The 16,592-nt window shown below is 42.9% G+C and overlaps 2 protein-coding genes across 5 annotated transcripts; both read right to left on the reverse strand.

Annotated features, from left to right (window-relative positions):
• Positions 1-4,743: 4,743 nt before the first annotated feature.
• Positions 4,744-11,034, reverse strand: C1H11orf97 (chromosome 1 C11orf97 homolog). Of its 2 annotated transcripts, XM_075492022.1 has the most exons (4): positions 10,851-11,034; positions 10,098-10,205; positions 7,042-7,167; positions 4,744-5,139 (listed from the first exon to the last, which is right to left on the reverse strand). In XM_075492022.1, exons 1-4 carry the CDS (start codon positions 10,939-10,941, stop codon positions 5,132-5,134), a joined length of 333 nt encoding a protein of 110 aa, XP_075348137.1. In that variant the 5' UTR covers positions 10,942-11,034; the 3' UTR covers positions 4,744-5,131. The 2 variants fall into 2 exon arrangements, with proteins under 2 accessions (XP_075348137.1, XP_075348136.1); XM_075492021.1 differs by lacking the exon at positions 4,744-5,139 and having other exon boundaries at positions 7,028-7,167.
• Positions 11,035-13,669: 2,635 nt separating this feature from the next.
• On the reverse strand, positions 13,670-16,510 carry ANKRD49 (ankyrin repeat domain 49). Of its 3 annotated transcripts, none has more exons than XM_075491095.1 (3): positions 16,393-16,510; positions 15,449-15,719; positions 13,670-14,611 (listed from the first exon to the last, which is right to left on the reverse strand). In XM_075491095.1, exons 2-3 carry the CDS (start codon positions 15,704-15,706, stop codon positions 14,153-14,155), a joined length of 717 nt encoding a protein of 238 aa, XP_075347210.1. In that variant the 5' UTR covers positions 15,707-15,719; positions 16,393-16,510; the 3' UTR covers positions 13,670-14,152. The 3 variants fall into 3 exon arrangements, with proteins under 3 accessions (XP_075347210.1, XP_075347211.1, XP_075347209.1); XM_075491096.1 differs by lacking the exon at positions 16,393-16,510 and adding an exon at positions 15,914-16,020; XM_075491094.1 differs by lacking the exon at positions 16,393-16,510 and adding an exon at positions 15,810-16,008.
• Positions 16,511-16,592: the final 82 nt, after the last annotated feature.

The raw sequence follows: 16,592 nt of genomic DNA on the forward strand, positions 1-16,592 counted from the left end.
CTGTGGAGGCTAAATACGTGTTTACAGTTACATGTTGTGTGTAGTCCACTAGTTCAAGTCTTTGTAGAATTTCTATCTAGAGCATGATGAAACCTATTTTAAGGCATATTTTAGAACTTTTACAAATTACAGATCCAATTGTTTTGCTATCGCTATCTGTCTTCAAACCCTTCACAAAGTGGGAGGTAGCACAGAAATGTATTTTAGTTAGATATTCATCATAGTCACTACTGAAAGTAATGATAGGTGTGCCTTCTTCTAAGACCCTAGCAGCCTCCTAGAAGTTTTGGTGTAGTAAACTTACAAGCAAGACGTGATGTGTTGCTGTAGAGTGAGGGATACAGGGAGTGACCTCGCTGTCAGGACCAAGGTTAGAAGTCAGGTGTCCTCAGACCTGTGTGTAGGTGAGGAGTTTCTCTCTCATTTTTAATGTCTCATTTCTCTTCTACAGAAGAAATACGAGCCTGGCAGTAACCCACATCAGCTCCAGTTTGCCTCATTTCTGCCGTAAGACACAGCGTGTCTGTGGCACGATCACGATCAGCTACTCTGCACTGGTAGGGTTTTGTCAAGCAGTTTTGTTCACTCTGACTCAGGAAAAACTCCACAGATGTCACTGGGAAGCACATGATGAAGGCTGAGTAGCGTTACCAGATGCCTGCAGACCTTCCAGAGGGAACACACCTGGTTTTGTCTGCTTTGGAGGTAAACCATCCCAGGAGATAGCTCCGTGGACTAAGGACCACACAGACTTACTGGTACTGTATACACAAATTGGGGAACTGTGGTTTAACTGCCCTGTGGAAACCACAGTAAGCTCCACTGTTGCTGATAGTCAGGAATTTAAAATAAAATGCTGGCCATTAGTAATGAAGCTATTGCAAAATTAAAAATATTTTGCTTATGTGAAGGTTAAATGTTTGCCGTTTCTAACAGCAGTAAATGTTTTTGCCTAGAGCTTCCCAGCTGGCTTCCTCTTCTACTCTGACTCACTCTGTTTTGTCACACTTGAGAAGTATTTAAGCCTAGAAAAGTCTTTGAAGTTATTTTTCAACTGTCTTGCAAACACAGTTTAAAAGGTACTGCAAGATGTGGTTGTGTTTTCAGCCACAGCTATCAAGCCAGACATTCTGTCAACCAGGGAAACCTTGTGGAGTTTTTTATCCTAAGAAAACATGATCAGCTTCAAAGAGTAGCAGGATGCTATCTGGTACCAAAATTACACTAAGAATGACTTTGAAATCTCTTCCTCATAAATAGTCCCCATGGTTTCAATGCAAGCTTTTGCCAAGTGAGAACCTAAATCCCGTATGAAAAAGAGTGATAAAAGTTCTGTTCTGTATAAATTGCACACCGTATTTTAGCATAAAATTTAAATGCCTGTAATTTGATTACCTAGTGTTTCATATTCAGGATTATGATCTTTCTGCTTGGAAGTGTAAAATTCTGAAATAGACCAGAGATAAAAGATTCAGTTGAAAGTTGATGCCTGCCTCATTGGATGAACAGCTTCTGGACAGACAAGCCCACATTATTGCGCATGCAGCAAATGTGATGTTAAAATATTCTGCCCGGCTACAGTTCCACTTGTGACTGTGAGCAGGGTTGGATTAAAACTATCTGAAGTTGACATTTCCAGGTCAAGGCACAGGCATGAACAAATGTGCTGTGCACACTGTGGATGGAGGATCCTGTCCCAGAATGCTCTTGGACCTTCCATTGCAGCACACGTCTTTGTTGTTCACCAGTGTAGACCAGAGCCAAAATCAGAGCAGAAAACTTTCCTACCAAAATCACATGATCCTCAGACACTTTGACGTGTGTGTGTGTACCAGCAAGCCAGAATTTGGCTCTGTGGGTATTTGTTAGCAGTTATCATGAATTTCATCTTCATTGGTCTTTTGGAGCACTGGACTGTGTCTTACACAGCAACAGTGGCAGGGACAGTGATGTGCAACCAGCTCCGATGCTCTCATTTTACCCTGTGAGCACCCCCCAGGCCAGAGGGCAAGGGTTTGTGGTAGAGCTTTTCTTCAAACATCTTTGAACCTCAAGCATCGAGGTGACGTTTCAGTCCAGGAGATAAGACTAGCTCTAATTTGAAGTAAATCTCCTAAACCATGTATAGTCTAGTTATGGGGCTCTCAACATCAATTGCTTTAATAACTTGACCCCTCCCTATTGTGCTTCATTGCTTGATAATGTAGATGTAGCCTTTGAAAGATGTCAGTGTTTGAACACTGTTATTAATACATGGAAGCAATGATAACATCTGTTTTTCAAAACAGCAGTGTTCATTTTGAAATAAAATCATATTAAAAGACTAAGAGAAAAGGGTAGCTGAAGTTAGACAGTAAAAAATCACTATGATAAAATGTGAGCACGGTTAATTTAAATAATCCAAAACCCCATTTAATAAAATATTATAAATATATAATAAACATAATAATATTAATACCATTACTATAATATTATGCAATGTTATTATATTTAAACAAATTGCTTAGTTTTATTGAAACGAAAGATGAGACTCATAAAAAGGTCATGAACATGAATATATTGGACTAGCTAAGAACTACCCAAGCCTCATAACTGAAATAAAATATTCAGCAGAAAAGATCTAAAAGACATTTCTCTGTTGTACAAGGTTGCACAAAAAGGAAGAGGGAGCAAAGGCACAAATGAGATTCACAAATCTGCCTTTGTTGCAGCAAAACTGAGCTAGTGGAGGAATCCAGGATAGACCCAGAAAGTCTTTTCATTTGGAAAATTTTAAAACAAGATCATGAAAACCAAATTACTAAGAATGAGAAAGCAGGGGGAGGGGAGTAGAATAAAAATTAAGCAAGGAGCAGAAGTGAGATGCAACAAGCTTAATCAAAGCCTCTATCTGAAAACCCAGTGGTTTTCAAATATTATTGTGTGGTTCATGATAAAATTTGCCTCTAAAAAGTGAGAATAATGTTTTCAAAAGCAGCTACTCCTCTAGTGCCTCAGGTGCAATTTTCAGTGCAAATAATTTTTATCATTTAGAAGTCGAATGGAAATGCTGAAAAGTGTTGGCTCGGAGCCAACTAAGGGTTTTTTTTTTTCCCCCTTCTCATTGATATAAAAATAAAACCAAACTATTTTAGTGTCAGAGAAGAGTTCCAGGCAAGCAAAAAACAAACATCCCATTTCACTCACAGATAATTTTAAAAAAAGCAAAGGAAAATAAAGTCTAGCTTCACAAAGTTGTCACTGAGACTCCCTTTTTAACAATATTCAGTGTGGTTTAGATACTTCCTCCGGATCTGAGAGCCCCAGAAACAAATCCCGTCTCCACCTCTTAGGATCACACCTTAGGAAAGATGTGAATTATCAGTCTGGGTTAGCACTGGGAACAAGGAACTCTTCAACTCTGATTTTAAATTATCCATCAGTCCTAGTTCATTTTTTTCACTGTACAATACAATTCCCTCCTTTAAAAATATCGTAACACTTGTTTATCCCACAAATGTGCTGGAGGGATGTCTGGGAAGAATTCTGGCAATGAAAACTGTAGGGTAAGTGCTAAGTATTATTAATTTGGAAAAGAATGTGCTACGATTATTCTAGAAATACGGCAAAGATTTGTTGTTAAGTTAGATTGTTAAACATGAAGACAGGAAATATCATGCCTACCAACCTAGTCCACCACCTCCTCACTTGATCATGGGTTGTCATCTCCCTCCCCTGTCACTCCTACTTACAGTTCTCCTCCCCAGGTTGGCCAGGCAAGTGATCACTGCTATGTATTTCCTGTGCTATCACAGCACTTAGGAAACAATCATGGATCCTTCCAGATACGGTACAAACACAGCTTTTGCCCCACTTGTTGAGGTGAATCTCATCTCTTCCTAGCAGTCCTTAGTCCTCAAAGAGGGGACATCCCATAGTCATAAAAGCCGACTCCCCATTTTCAGCACCAGCTGTGCAAACAATAGTTGACCTACAGGATCCATCCATTCCTCCAGCCCTACCCCCTCACCAGTAGGACTGAGGAGAAACCACCTGGGCACCTCTGTCTTTGACTCGCCCTACAGCAATGTAGTCATGCTCGATACGCTGCATCTCTTCCCTGGCAGTATCGTTGGTGACCATGTGGAAGAGCAGCAGGGAGTAAAAGTCTGAGGCCCAGACAAGACTCAGCATGCTCTCCACATCATCCCAGATCTCAGCCCCCCAACAAACCTCCTCAGACAGCATGCTGGGGCAGCAAATGGGAGCTTCCATCTCCACAGCAGGGAGTCTCCAACTACTATCACTCTTCACTTCCTCCTGCGTGGTTCAGGCTCAGCCAGCTCAGATGCTTTCCTGGAGAGAGCTTCCAGCCTCTTGTCTGCTACCAGAGCGCTGAAGCTATCCTGTAGCTGCAAATGCCACTCCTGTCTCTGGTACCTCCTCCAATCATCCATGACCTTTCAAAGCTATTTTTTGTTCTGGTTTTATACAGTACCTAGAAGGATCCACATTTGTTTCCTAAATGGTGTGATAACACAAAACAAACTAATGATCATTTGGTATTACCTCACTGTAATAATGATTAAGAGTGAGAGTTAAGTGACAGGTTATTTCAGGTTCCATGCTGCCTCTGTGGTTCTTTGACACTATGATAACTCTTACATATATAAAGACACATATAGGGAGGCTTATTTATGTTAAACTTTTATTAAATCAGGCTAGATATCAAATCACAAACTCTTGGCTTCGGAACTGCTCAGTTTAATGAATGGACTCAGCCTAAGGCATTTTAAGGCCTTCAATTACATTACCATCTTCTGCTGGAACTTAGAATCACTTTGCAACAGAGAAGCCTATGAAAATGTCAAGTTTCACACTAGCACGTTTTTGTCAGCAAGAACATTTTTTAATCTTTGGAGTGTGACATCTTCATCACTGGCTGAGATATGGATCAGATTTGGCTACTACAACATCAGATTAAAAAGCAGCATGAGGATATGAATAAAAAACCAAAGGAAATAGCTCCCTATCCAAGCAGAACTTTCTTCAAAATCTTAGAAATACAGATCTACATTTCCAAAGGCAGCTAGTCATTTTAATGTTTGATTTGACACATCAAAACAGGCACGGGTCTTCACAGCACTAAAGTTCAGCAATCTGTAAGAAAAACAAGATCCGCTCTAAGGATGGGTGAGACACCACATAGTGAGCCCCCAAACCACTAGTCACTTTTAGGGAAAGGCAGTAAAAGGGAGAGGCAAAAATAAATGCATTAACTTCAGTAAATTCAGCAACACGGGTATATTTTTTTTTTCTTTTTCTCTCTTCTACTTATTTCTCCTATATCTTTTCCCTTCATTTCTTACCATTTCTATCTCTGCGTTGCTGAACTGTATTCTCCTCTCTCCTGTTTCCTTCAGGAATTCCCGACCTTCTGTTCTACGTCTCCTCTTTCATTCCCCTTGTCTGTGCTTCTTCCTTTTCCTTTTGCTGGTGCCTTTCCTTCTAGCACTAAACACAGTAGGCTCACCTTCCCTCTAGAAACCCCTCTTCTTTTTTGTCCATTTCCGTAGCCTGTACCTACTCCATCTCCCAATTAGTATATTCCCGCCTCATTTCTTTCCCAGTTCCTTACACAGAAGAGGGTGTGTGAATGGACATGGTTTGGTGAGTACAGAAGCTGAAGCCAGATTGCTTCCAGTTTTTCTCCTGTCTTGTTTCTTTTCTGCCACCCCTTCTCTCATGTTACCTGCCTATTCTGCTGCAAAACAGGCAGTATAGCTAGTGAGGAGAGCACCCCTTGTGTCTAGCAGCAGTCCTTAGGAATGAAGGTACATCTAAATTCCTAAAGGAAAACCAACAGATCCCACAAATTTCAGCACCTAAATCAATTTCAATAAACTGCTTTGTTTTAAAGCTGTGCTTCTCTCACAGATCTTAACAGGAAGATCAGAGGAGATCAGATCTTTGAAAACTCTGTGTGCCTTCACTAGAAGCCTCAGGTACATGAGTTCGGCCAATGTCTCCAAACTCTGAGGCATTCTTTGGTTGTATTTTCCACAGTGTGGCTAAAATTTTCTTGGTTTAAGTACATTACCAGAAGTAACTGCAGTTAATACCTAGCATAGATTAGGCCTGCTCTATAATCAAAATATTCCTATAAGTACTACTTCTACAGTAAAGGCAGCCATGGCAGAAGGCTGTACTGGTTAAATGCTTCTTATACTAGCAATAACTTAATTCATGCTGCTGTTGTAACTAAGATCCCACTATCTCCAGAGCTCACAAGATCAAGATAGGAAGAAAGAGGTGCTAGTCAAGCAGCTAGTTGTATTTTTAAACCACTAGCCCCTGAAAATATGAGAACAAGCTTCATTTAACGGCAAAATATGCTGAGTTCACATATTATGCAAGCTCATGGCACTAACAATATTCCTCTTACGGAGCTAATGAACTCCGTGTTTCCTTAGGGCTGGAAGATGGGCACATTGAGAAGGCTATGCTAAAATCCACCAGCTCATAAGGAACAGGTCTGCTCCACAAAAGCCACACTCCACAGACTGTAAAGAAGGAAATACATGCCCCAGAGCACCAGCTGACCATTGCAGGCAAACGCTAAAATGCCTGAAATGGTACCTAGATCAATCGCTTTTCAGGAGGTGTGTTGAAGGAGGCCTTTTCCAAACGTTTGAATTTTTTAAGGTTGGATGTTAAGAAAGGCAAGTAAGGTTCATTATGTACACAAACCCAACACTCACCACCTATCAGCAGGAAACAAGTGATTGTTTCACACATTTACAAAAGGTTTCACAACATGAAATAATGTGACTCAACATAGCAGTCCTAAACAGATTTCTTATGCAAAGATTTCAAGTCTGTTGGCTACTTACTAAAGGAAGAGGTTGGTTAGCTCTGCAGAAAGATACCCAGACGTGATTACTGTAAGACCATATAAGGTAATCTGCAGTCCTGTGAGATGTCTATGAATTATAAAGTAGTATTACCCTGCAACTTTAAAATGAGGTGTTATAGTGAAAGTTTCTTATTATTGACTCTTACTTTTCATTCCTGCATGCCTTGAGTAGAATCGAGGCTGTAAAAGTAAACCGTTTCTGTCCTGTGACACTGGTTTCAGGCTTCCAATGGAGAAATTCTTTTTCACGCTCCAAATTCCTTCCAGAGCCACTGTTAATAATTTGTCAAAATAATACCATTATAACTGATTACTTCAACTTGTTCTCGAATTAATGTAACTTTTAAAAGACAGTCCCTTTGGTCTATACAGTAATTAGAAGTAGTTAAGCAGAACACTATCATTTTCCTCTATAGTTAATGAAAAGAGATTGACATCCTCAGAGAGCAATTCAGATTGCTGAAGGTATATGACGCTCTCTACTGTCTGTAGAACAGCTTAGGACTGCTAGGCTCCTAACTGAAGCAGGATGTAGCTGATCTATAATGTATAAGAAATAGCAGTAATACCATCGATGCATCCAGCATGATTTGTTGGTCATACTGGAATACCAAATGCCCTCATAAAAAGAAAGCAGAACAACAACAAAAAAACCACCACCCCCCAAAAAAAACCCCAACAAAAACCCAAACCAAAACCAACACCACCAAAACAAAACAAAAAAGCTAATTTATTTTGTGGAAAGGTCACAATTTAGGAATCATCTAATTTATGTAAAACAACGAACTTACTAATAACCTAAACTGTGTAAATCAGTAACCATCCAACCTGACAATTGTTGTTTATCAGAGCCCAGGCCACTTAGGGAGCATCTCTAATTCTCCAGATGTATACAGATGAAAAAGGAACTAGGTACTTGCTGAATTATCTGTGCACCAGCATCTATTTGACCTTATTATACACAGCATTGTTATGCTATGCATATAACATTATGCTATACATACCATTTATACATTGAGCTTGTTATACATCCATATTATACATTCCTATAATGAATTTTTGGTAGTGTTTCTGTATTATCTTTAGTACTTTAAGCCTTTGGAACATACATTTCATTGGGGTGCTCCCCAGCAACCATGAGAACATATATGGTAGCATCCATTCATACAATCAAACTGAAATATTCTAGACAATTTTGATCCACTGGCAGATGAACGCAGTGAAATATAGTTGGATTCAGCTCTTAGTAACATTAGACCCATGAGCAGATTGAGCAGACCAGTGTTAACATCTGCAGTTCAGCTACTTGTCCAGAACCCTTTTACAGTCAATAGGAAAAGAACAGGCACTTTTAGAACAAAACACCTGCAATGGTAGGTATCTAGGACAAGTCAGTAGAATTATGTTTTCAAAGTGCCTTTTTCTCTCCATTTACTATAAACAGAGCCTACATAAGTAGTTCATTTGCAGGTGTGTGCCGTAAATGCCTAAGGAGCCTAATCACAGTAATGGAGTTGCAAGTTCAAATGGTCTTTACATCTGACAGGATACTGATTACATCACCTAGCTTATGTACATTTTTGTCTGTTAATCCAACTGTTTTAAATTCATTTTGAGTGAGTTTAGACTTGGGTCTCAATCCTACATAAGAGAAAACATAAAGACTTCTTTCAAAATTTTCCAAATTTGGAAACAAAGGCAAAAATGCCCTTACTACATTTGTGGAGAATGTAATGATTAGGAGATACAGTGGTGGGCTTATTCCAACAAAATGCAGCTTAATATAACCAAGGAATAGCTTTACTCTATGGAAGAGAATGTGGGGCTACAGAATGGGAACTGTGTATTGTGGAGCAAAAGCATCATGGATTTGGGAGTAACAGCTGACAAACAGTTCAAGGTCCTAGTGCTAACGTTAGCTCTAATGTAGCTCTAAAATAAGTAGATGATTCTCTCTACAGGCTACTAGTGATACAAATACTGAAATACCATGATTGGATTTGGTATTCACATTTTAAAAGAGGAGGCAAAACAATTGGTGAGAGTACATAAAGAGCCAAAACCAAATATATGTGTATATACCTTCTCTGGAGGAAAATCCTGGATACTAAAAAAGGCACTATTATATATCTAAGAAAAGCAAGGAGCTGAATCATGCAAATCCAAATTATTAAACAGGCTTTTTTTTTTTAATACACCAACCACTAGAACAAACTAATGAGGGAAGCTGTGGAATAAACAGCTTTACTCAGTGGACTATACAGAGGGGTGCCTAATAAAATACAATGGCTTGGCTGATAAAGGCAATAAGACCTAGTAGTCAAAAAGATAAGATGAACTATCCTTAAGCATTACAAACTTCTGAAAATTTATTTTCTATTATTAGATTAATAGATCTTATGGCTGCAAGAGACCACCAGCATGATGTAAGTTTTGTCTTACATGGGTCACATGGCTTCAGGCTCATTCCAGCACCAAGACTAGCAAATGAGCTTGGACCAGGGCTAATAGTTTAAGTGCAAAATATTTAAAATGTGTATTAAAAATGGTGAATCTAAGTGATCTTTGTTAAATTGTTCCAGCATTAAGTTCTCTTTTTGTTAAAAACTGCTAATTATTTCTACTCTGATCTTACCTCATTTTTACTTCCAGGTCTCAGAACTTTTAATAGTTTAGCTAGACCAAACACCTTGCTCCCTCTTAAATGTCCATTTCTTCATTTGCCTACTGTAATCAAGTCTCTCCATAACCTTTAAGCTGCCTAAACAGACTGATTTTCTAATTTTTTCACTGTTTTCCTGTCCTTTATGTACCCTTACCATTCTTACCTCAACTCGTTCTTTTCAACACTAACTTCAGTTTTGAACAGCGGAAGGGGACAAAGTATTATAATAACTACAGTGCTTCTTTCAAAGAAAAAGGTAACAAAACATTCCTACTGCTTGGCATTTGTTTCCGGTTTATTAAACTGATAGATCATATGGAATTATCCATGTTCTCTATGGTCCCATAATTTCAGACAAAAAAAAAAAAAAGTAATTAAGACTATATGCAATTCTTCTGTTTCTAAATGTTCCACAGGCTATTACAGAAATGTTCTGGGCTGTTTTTTTAAAATAATAATTTTGCCACAGTTCCTCAAAACAATTTATATTTCATTTGCCCTGACAAACACTTGTCATTTGCTGATAAGGAGGATTACCTGCAGCTGGATGTTTAACTTGGCATGCTTCTTTCCGAAAATAAAGCTCTTCTTCAAGTATTTCTTTAACTCTCCTAGATGGCTCAACATACACAAACTTCTTCCCTGCTAGTAAAACATATTACAAAAGAACCAGTTATTTTAAATCCCCTGAATGCTACCCCCTGAAAACCCCCCAAAAGGTCTTTGCTGAATGCAATGTCATCTTATGCTGCTCTACTTCTGTCTTTAATACACTTCAGGACAAAGCATTTACAAATATTCGGTAGTGTTCAGCCAGGCTCCCCAACATGGAGCAATTCCCCACGACAGGGCCATGGTGGGTCACTCTAAAAGGGCAGTGCTGGTGGGCCGCAGCACGCTCAGGTGTCTCCCCCACGCAGGAGCCAAGGCCAGCCCAGGGCACCCGAGGAGACGTGGCCACCGTGTCTCCCCATGGCGAACACCCAAGGCTGGGCCGTGCATGGAGGAGGTATCCAAGGAGATGTCCTCGCTGAAGGAGATCTCCAAGGAGCTGAAGAGGGATTAGGGCATTTCATGGCGGCAGGGGAGTCCCTGCCTGACAGAGCACTACCCACACCCCTGCTGCGGTGGGGTGCGCGGCGCCGGGGGAGGCGAGGGGCCACCAAGGAAGGTAGCCGCGGGGCATCTGCGGGGGGAAACGCTCGGATCCCCCGAGGGGACACGCCGGGGGGGGGCGGGGTGGGGAAGGGGAACGGAGGCCGCAACGGGCGGGGGGACCGCCGCGCTCACAGGGCTGCCCGCCTCCCGCCGCCTCGCCGCGGACATCGCTGCCCGCCTCCTCGGCCGCCACCGCCGGCTGCTCCCTACTCGCCGCCCTCATGGCTGCCACCACGCCCGGGCAGGTAGGAGCCGGGCGGGCCGGTTGCCACAGGAGCGGGGGCGGGCCGGGGCGGGCCGGCTCTGCCCTGCTGCCGGCTGGAGGGAGCGCGGCGGCGGAACGGCGGGCGAAGCAGAGGCCCAGCGCCCCGGCGGGGCGGGCCGCGGGGCAGAGCGGGAGCGTGCCGCCCTCCCCGCCCTCCGCCATGTTGGGGCTGCGCCTCGGCGGGGGCGAGAGTTCCTGAGGAGCGGAGCCTACCTCCGCCCGCAGCCTTGTGCGGAGGAGGGCAGCTCGAGTCCGCCATTTGAAGACACACTTGTGGTGTTTTACCCCTTCCACAGGCCACGGTTCACAACGGGGCGTCCTTCGAGGCAGGGTGTGGCCAGTCGCCATCCCCAGGGGACGGCAGGCCACGGCCACCTCATGCCGGCTTGGAGCACAGGGCGGTTGACAGCTCCAGGTGTTATTAATGGTTCTGCCTTAGGTATCAAGGACTCCTCGTTTGTGTCAGTCAGTGTTACCGCGCCCGGCAGCAGGCACGCACATCACCAACGTTTTGTACCCCTGTGGGGTGTTGCCACTGGCCTGCCTTGTCAAAAGATGCCTTGTCATCCTCACCTGAGGCGATGGCAGACTGATGGAAATAAAGACAGAAGAGTCCAGTTTGGATGCATGATGTAGATCTACTAATACTCAAAAGTACTAGCTTGGTTTTAATAGCGCTTTTCATAAAATGAGGCGTCTGGAGATGCTGTTTATAGGATTGAAGTATACTTGACTCTCCTTGTTTTGCCACTGTTAAAGTTCTGAGAAAGAAGAACAGCTAGTAATTACAGTAGTCAATGGATAATGCTGCTGGCGGGCACATGGGGAAGTTGTCCCGCTCGCCTGGCCAGGAGCTTTGCCCCACGGTAGCTTCCTTGAAATCAAGACTTCGCATACAGTAGTGAGAATTTATAAGGTACAAACCAAGTCTAGTTACACAAATGCGTGATGTAATCCATTTCTGTATTTTTCCTTGATGCATTTCAAGGTGTATTCATCTTCCACAGATGTCCTGAAACCAAACTTTCAAAATAATAAGCATTAAAAAATCATTTTGTACCATTCATTGCTCAGAGGCAATTCACTATTTTCTAACAGAAGTGCTGAACAGGGCTACTAGAAAGGCGAGTGATGGAGATGCCCTCCACAGATGCTTGATCAGAGCACCAGATGTGGGCCAACATACCCAACCCTGCTGCTGCTGTTACAAATGTGCTTCAGCTCTGTTAGTGGTGTCTGGAAGGAGCTTGGGATCACTCAGGCATCTGCACAGGACAAAGTGTTTTGTTACAGCTTTCATACAGAGTGACAGTACTTCAGGTCTTGCAGTCAATTTTCAGTTCAATTTCATTAACACAGAGAAGCAAGTTTCTCCACTGCTAAATTATAGATGACAAAGTTGAAGGTCAAAATCATGCAGCATGCCATTACCATGGGAATATCTGTAGTGTACTAACTCCCATGCAATACAGATCATCTGCTGGGCTGACAGCATTGCTGAAGTTCTACCAGTATTCTTCAAAACTACTATTGATCAAAAAAGATCTACCTGCTCGGAGTAATTGTTTTGAGGTGTACTATACTGGTACTTAAAAATCCTCACTCATTAAATACTTGCATTTAGTAGTGATTTTTGTCTGAAACTTACACTTGAACCAAGGTGGAACAAAAAAAAAGTTGGGAAGTGTACGTTACTGGACATCTCACAGATAGATAAATAATCTAGGTAGTTGATTCTCCAAAAGAAGTTGAAAGATGGAGAGATGCAGACTGATACAGCTGATGTGAACAGTAACACAGGTAAATTAAACTCTGAAATCAACTCTAAAAATTGTAGAGTTTTTAATTTGCTAGCAGAGAGGCTGAACTGACAAACAGAAGCAGCAAATCATGATGTCTCTTGTGAAAATGTATAGCATTAATTAACATTTTTCTGCTAAGTTAAACCAAATAGTACTCAGTGCTAAGACCTGATAAGAATGCCTCAGATGAAGGGTCCCAAGCCTTCACTACAAACCAGTGAGATTCTAGCTGGCATGACTGCAGAGAGAAACTGCACTTGAGTGCGTGCTAAAGGCCTCAAAATCTTAAGAAACAAGCCAACCAACCCACCACCACCAGCTTGAGTCTGGTTAAATGACGGCAGCCAAATCTGTCAGAACTTTTGGAAGCCCAACTCAGATGTGAATGCCTAGGATTAGCAATACAAGCAATCACAAATTAAAAAGGTGTCAAATAAGAAAATAAATGAATGGTCTGGAAATTAAGGAATTTTGAGGAAAAATACCAGTGAAGTTTTTAAACTGTGCTGATGTCCTAATATTTGAGTTGGAATGAATTCCCTTTGGGGATTCAAAAGTGGAAGAGAAACACTGTTGAGTGTGTCCTGCACTAAATTAGCTGTAACTAGATCAGACACGACAGTATGTTGGCTGTTGATCCTCATATAGTCGAAGTTTACTTGTTCTAAATAATGCCATATCCATGGCATTAAAACTCTACTCCTCAACTTAATTTGCAAGGGAAAAGTAAACAGGATCTTCATAGAAAGTAATTTCTTTGACAAGTACCAGGAAAAAAGTAAACCGAAACTACTTTATCATCCTATGAATAACGCTTTTGATTTATGAACGGGCAACTGCATTGATAATTGAGCTTTCAATTAAAAATATGACAACAAAATACCTAGGGTTAAATATTTTATTTTATAAGCAGCCTTACAGCAGGATCACTAAACATTTTGTGCATCACCCAAATAAGTTACATTCATTCTGAGCTTTCATGCAGTTTTAAAAAAGTTAAATTTCTCAAAAAATAATTTTCAAGTGAGCTGTAATAAACTCTGCATAACCAAGCCAGAATTCTTTCACATCAAGTAAATATTCCAGTTTTCCTTCCTGCTTTGACAGTACAGACCAATTATAAAAGCCCCTCCAAATCTGCACTAATTAAATGGAGACTCACTGAAATTACTGAGACTTGCTGAATACCCTGAATAACAGTCCTAACGCTTCACAGCAGAGTTGCAAGAAGTGACATTTTGCCTGAGGAGAATACTAAAGTATCTTAAATGAAAACCTTGTTGCAAAGGGACAGACCACCACTAATGAGCATGCAGAACACAAAGGAGAGACAGCAAACCTCAAATTCACAAGCTTAACCACAGCTTTTAAGGGGACACAGCATTTATGCAGTCTTCTACTATTTCAAAAAGGTAGTGATATATATCAGTCCTCCTAGCAATGTCAAGGGCTGTTTCATCCAAGTTGTTTTTCAGGTCTGGTTTCACGTAGCGATTCATCAGCAAGAGTTCAAGGGTTTCTCTACTGTTTTTGTTTCCTGCAGCGATATGCAACGGTGTCAGCAAACCATTTGTCTGCGCGTTGATGTCTGCACCCTGCTGAAGTAAGAATGCGGCCACTTTTGTATTGTTCCACTTACAGGCGCTGTGCAGAGGCGTCCAGCCGTCCACTGTCTGCGCATGAACATCTGCCCCTTGGGCAACCAATTCATGTGCAATGTCCAAGTGCCCGCTGTAGGCGGCTCGATGGAGAGGAGTGTACTGATCTTCATCACGAGCATTAACTGGAGCCAGCTTTTCGGAAAGGAGCCTCTTCACTGTACTAAGCTGTTTAAAGAAAACAGATAATTTAATATGAAACTCGGCAAACAAGATGTATGGCTTTTACTGTTCTGAAGTTTTATGGAAAAGCAATTTCTGTCAGTCTCAAAAAGGCTTAAGTGCAACAAGGAATTTTAAAATGAAACCAGTTATTGTTACTGGGGTGGGGGGCTTTTGTGGGTTTTTTGTTTGTTTGTTTTGGGTGGGATTTTTTGTTTTGTTTTTAAAGAGATACAACATGAACATTAGTTGCAATGCCTTAGGAGTACCTTTACCTTACACCTCCCCATTGACTGTGAAGACACAAGTACCTCCACAGGGCTGTAGATGGAGCTTGTGTGCGTAGGAAAGGCAATTAATGAAAATAAATGTGCACAAGGGTGTAATAAGCTACATAGCAGGAATCTTGGCCATCTCTCACTCACTTCCAAGAATAAAAAGCTTTTTTTTTTTTTTCCATAAAAAGATAGGAAAACAGTCACCCATTATTTGCATATGGAGCTTTTGAGAAAATAAAGTGTCAGAGACACCCTCTCCACCCCAGTTGCCATGAAGAAAGAGCCTAGCGTGCTTTCAGTTTATAGAAGTTTAAGAAGAGTGCTGTTACTTTAACTTTGAACTACAATCAAAGCTTTTGTTCTGAAAGCTAATGGATCCAGAGATATTTCAGGGTGTGTGGGTTACAGAGGGAGATGTTTTACATACAGTGGCTTGCAAAACTGGATCAAAATAGTTCAGAGATAAAGGAAAGTGTAGGTGAACTTCTGTTTGTGGATGAAACTAGGTATCTGCTCAAAATAACATTCTTGTCAGCTATATGTATGAACAGAATAAATGCCTTACCCGATTGTTTTCAGCTGCCCAGAGCAGCAATTTCTCTGGATTTTTCTCCATTTTTTTTTCTTGCATTTCGTACCACTCCTCACTTCTTTCCTGTTCATCATCATCATCATCAGACTGTCCTGACCAGCAGCTCTGAGTTCCTACAGGAATCAAATGCCTGTGCGTCTCCAGCAGTTCGAGTTGGTTAAAATTCTCCGTAAAGTCTTCAAACAGCTCGCTGTCATCATCTTCTTCATCGATTTGTTTATCTTTATTCATTTTCTGTTAGCATCTGTAAGTAGCAGATATACAGCGATATTTGTGATAACTTTTACTGTTATCCGTGCACTGTCAATAAAAACATCTGACAGATGATGCAGACCTCAGCAACACCACGAACAGCAAAACTCAAGAGCAAACTCAATGTTCCTCCGCTAAACCGGGCTTTGCCAGCTCTCCCCGTTAATATCCACGCAAGAAAAGCACCGCGCTACCCCCACCTAGAAGCGGCATCGCCTTCAGACCCGCAGAGCGAGGCCGGGCGGGTGCTCCGGCAAGGGCACTCGAGGCGGAGGGTTTGGAGCAGACTCTACACCTCCGAGCAGCGTTCCCGCTCCTCCCCGGGGAGCCAGCCCCGCCCAGCGCTCCTCGCCGCCCTCCCCTTCCCCTCACGCCCCGAGCGAGGGCCGGGCGGGCCGAGCCAGGCCCGGCCCGGGAGCACCGGCCTCGCTCCCCTCCGCGGGGGCCACGCCATCCCGGGAGGGCCTCAACGCCCACCCCGGCGCCGCCGGCGCCCAGCAGGAGCCCGCCCCGGAGGCTGGGGCCGGTCCCACCCCCGGCACCCCGCTTCCCCGGCCCTGCCTGCGGGCGGCCGGCCCCGGCACACGCCGTCCCTGCGGTCTCCCATCCACGCTCGCCACCCGCCCGGCCCCGCTTAGCTTCGCCCGCCGCACAGAGGACCGCACCTGCTGCCTCCCCCGGCGGCGCGCTCCAGGGGCGGGGCTACCTGCCGGGGCGGGGCCGCCCGCCGGCGGACGCACGCCCACCGCCCGCCCGAGGAGCCCTTCCGGCCCGCCGCCGGACGTGACGCCAGCGGTCGCCGGGACCGGCCCTGGGCTGACCAACCGCGGCGCCCGCGCGGGAGAGGCGCTGAGCAAGCGCGCGC

The sequence above is a fragment of the Mycteria americana genome, chromosome 1 (assembly GCF_035582795.1).
Source record: "Mycteria americana isolate JAX WOST 10 ecotype Jacksonville Zoo and Gardens chromosome 1, USCA_MyAme_1.0, whole genome shotgun sequence".
NCBI classification, from domain to species: Eukaryota; Metazoa; Chordata; class Aves; order Ciconiiformes; family Ciconiidae; genus Mycteria; species Mycteria americana.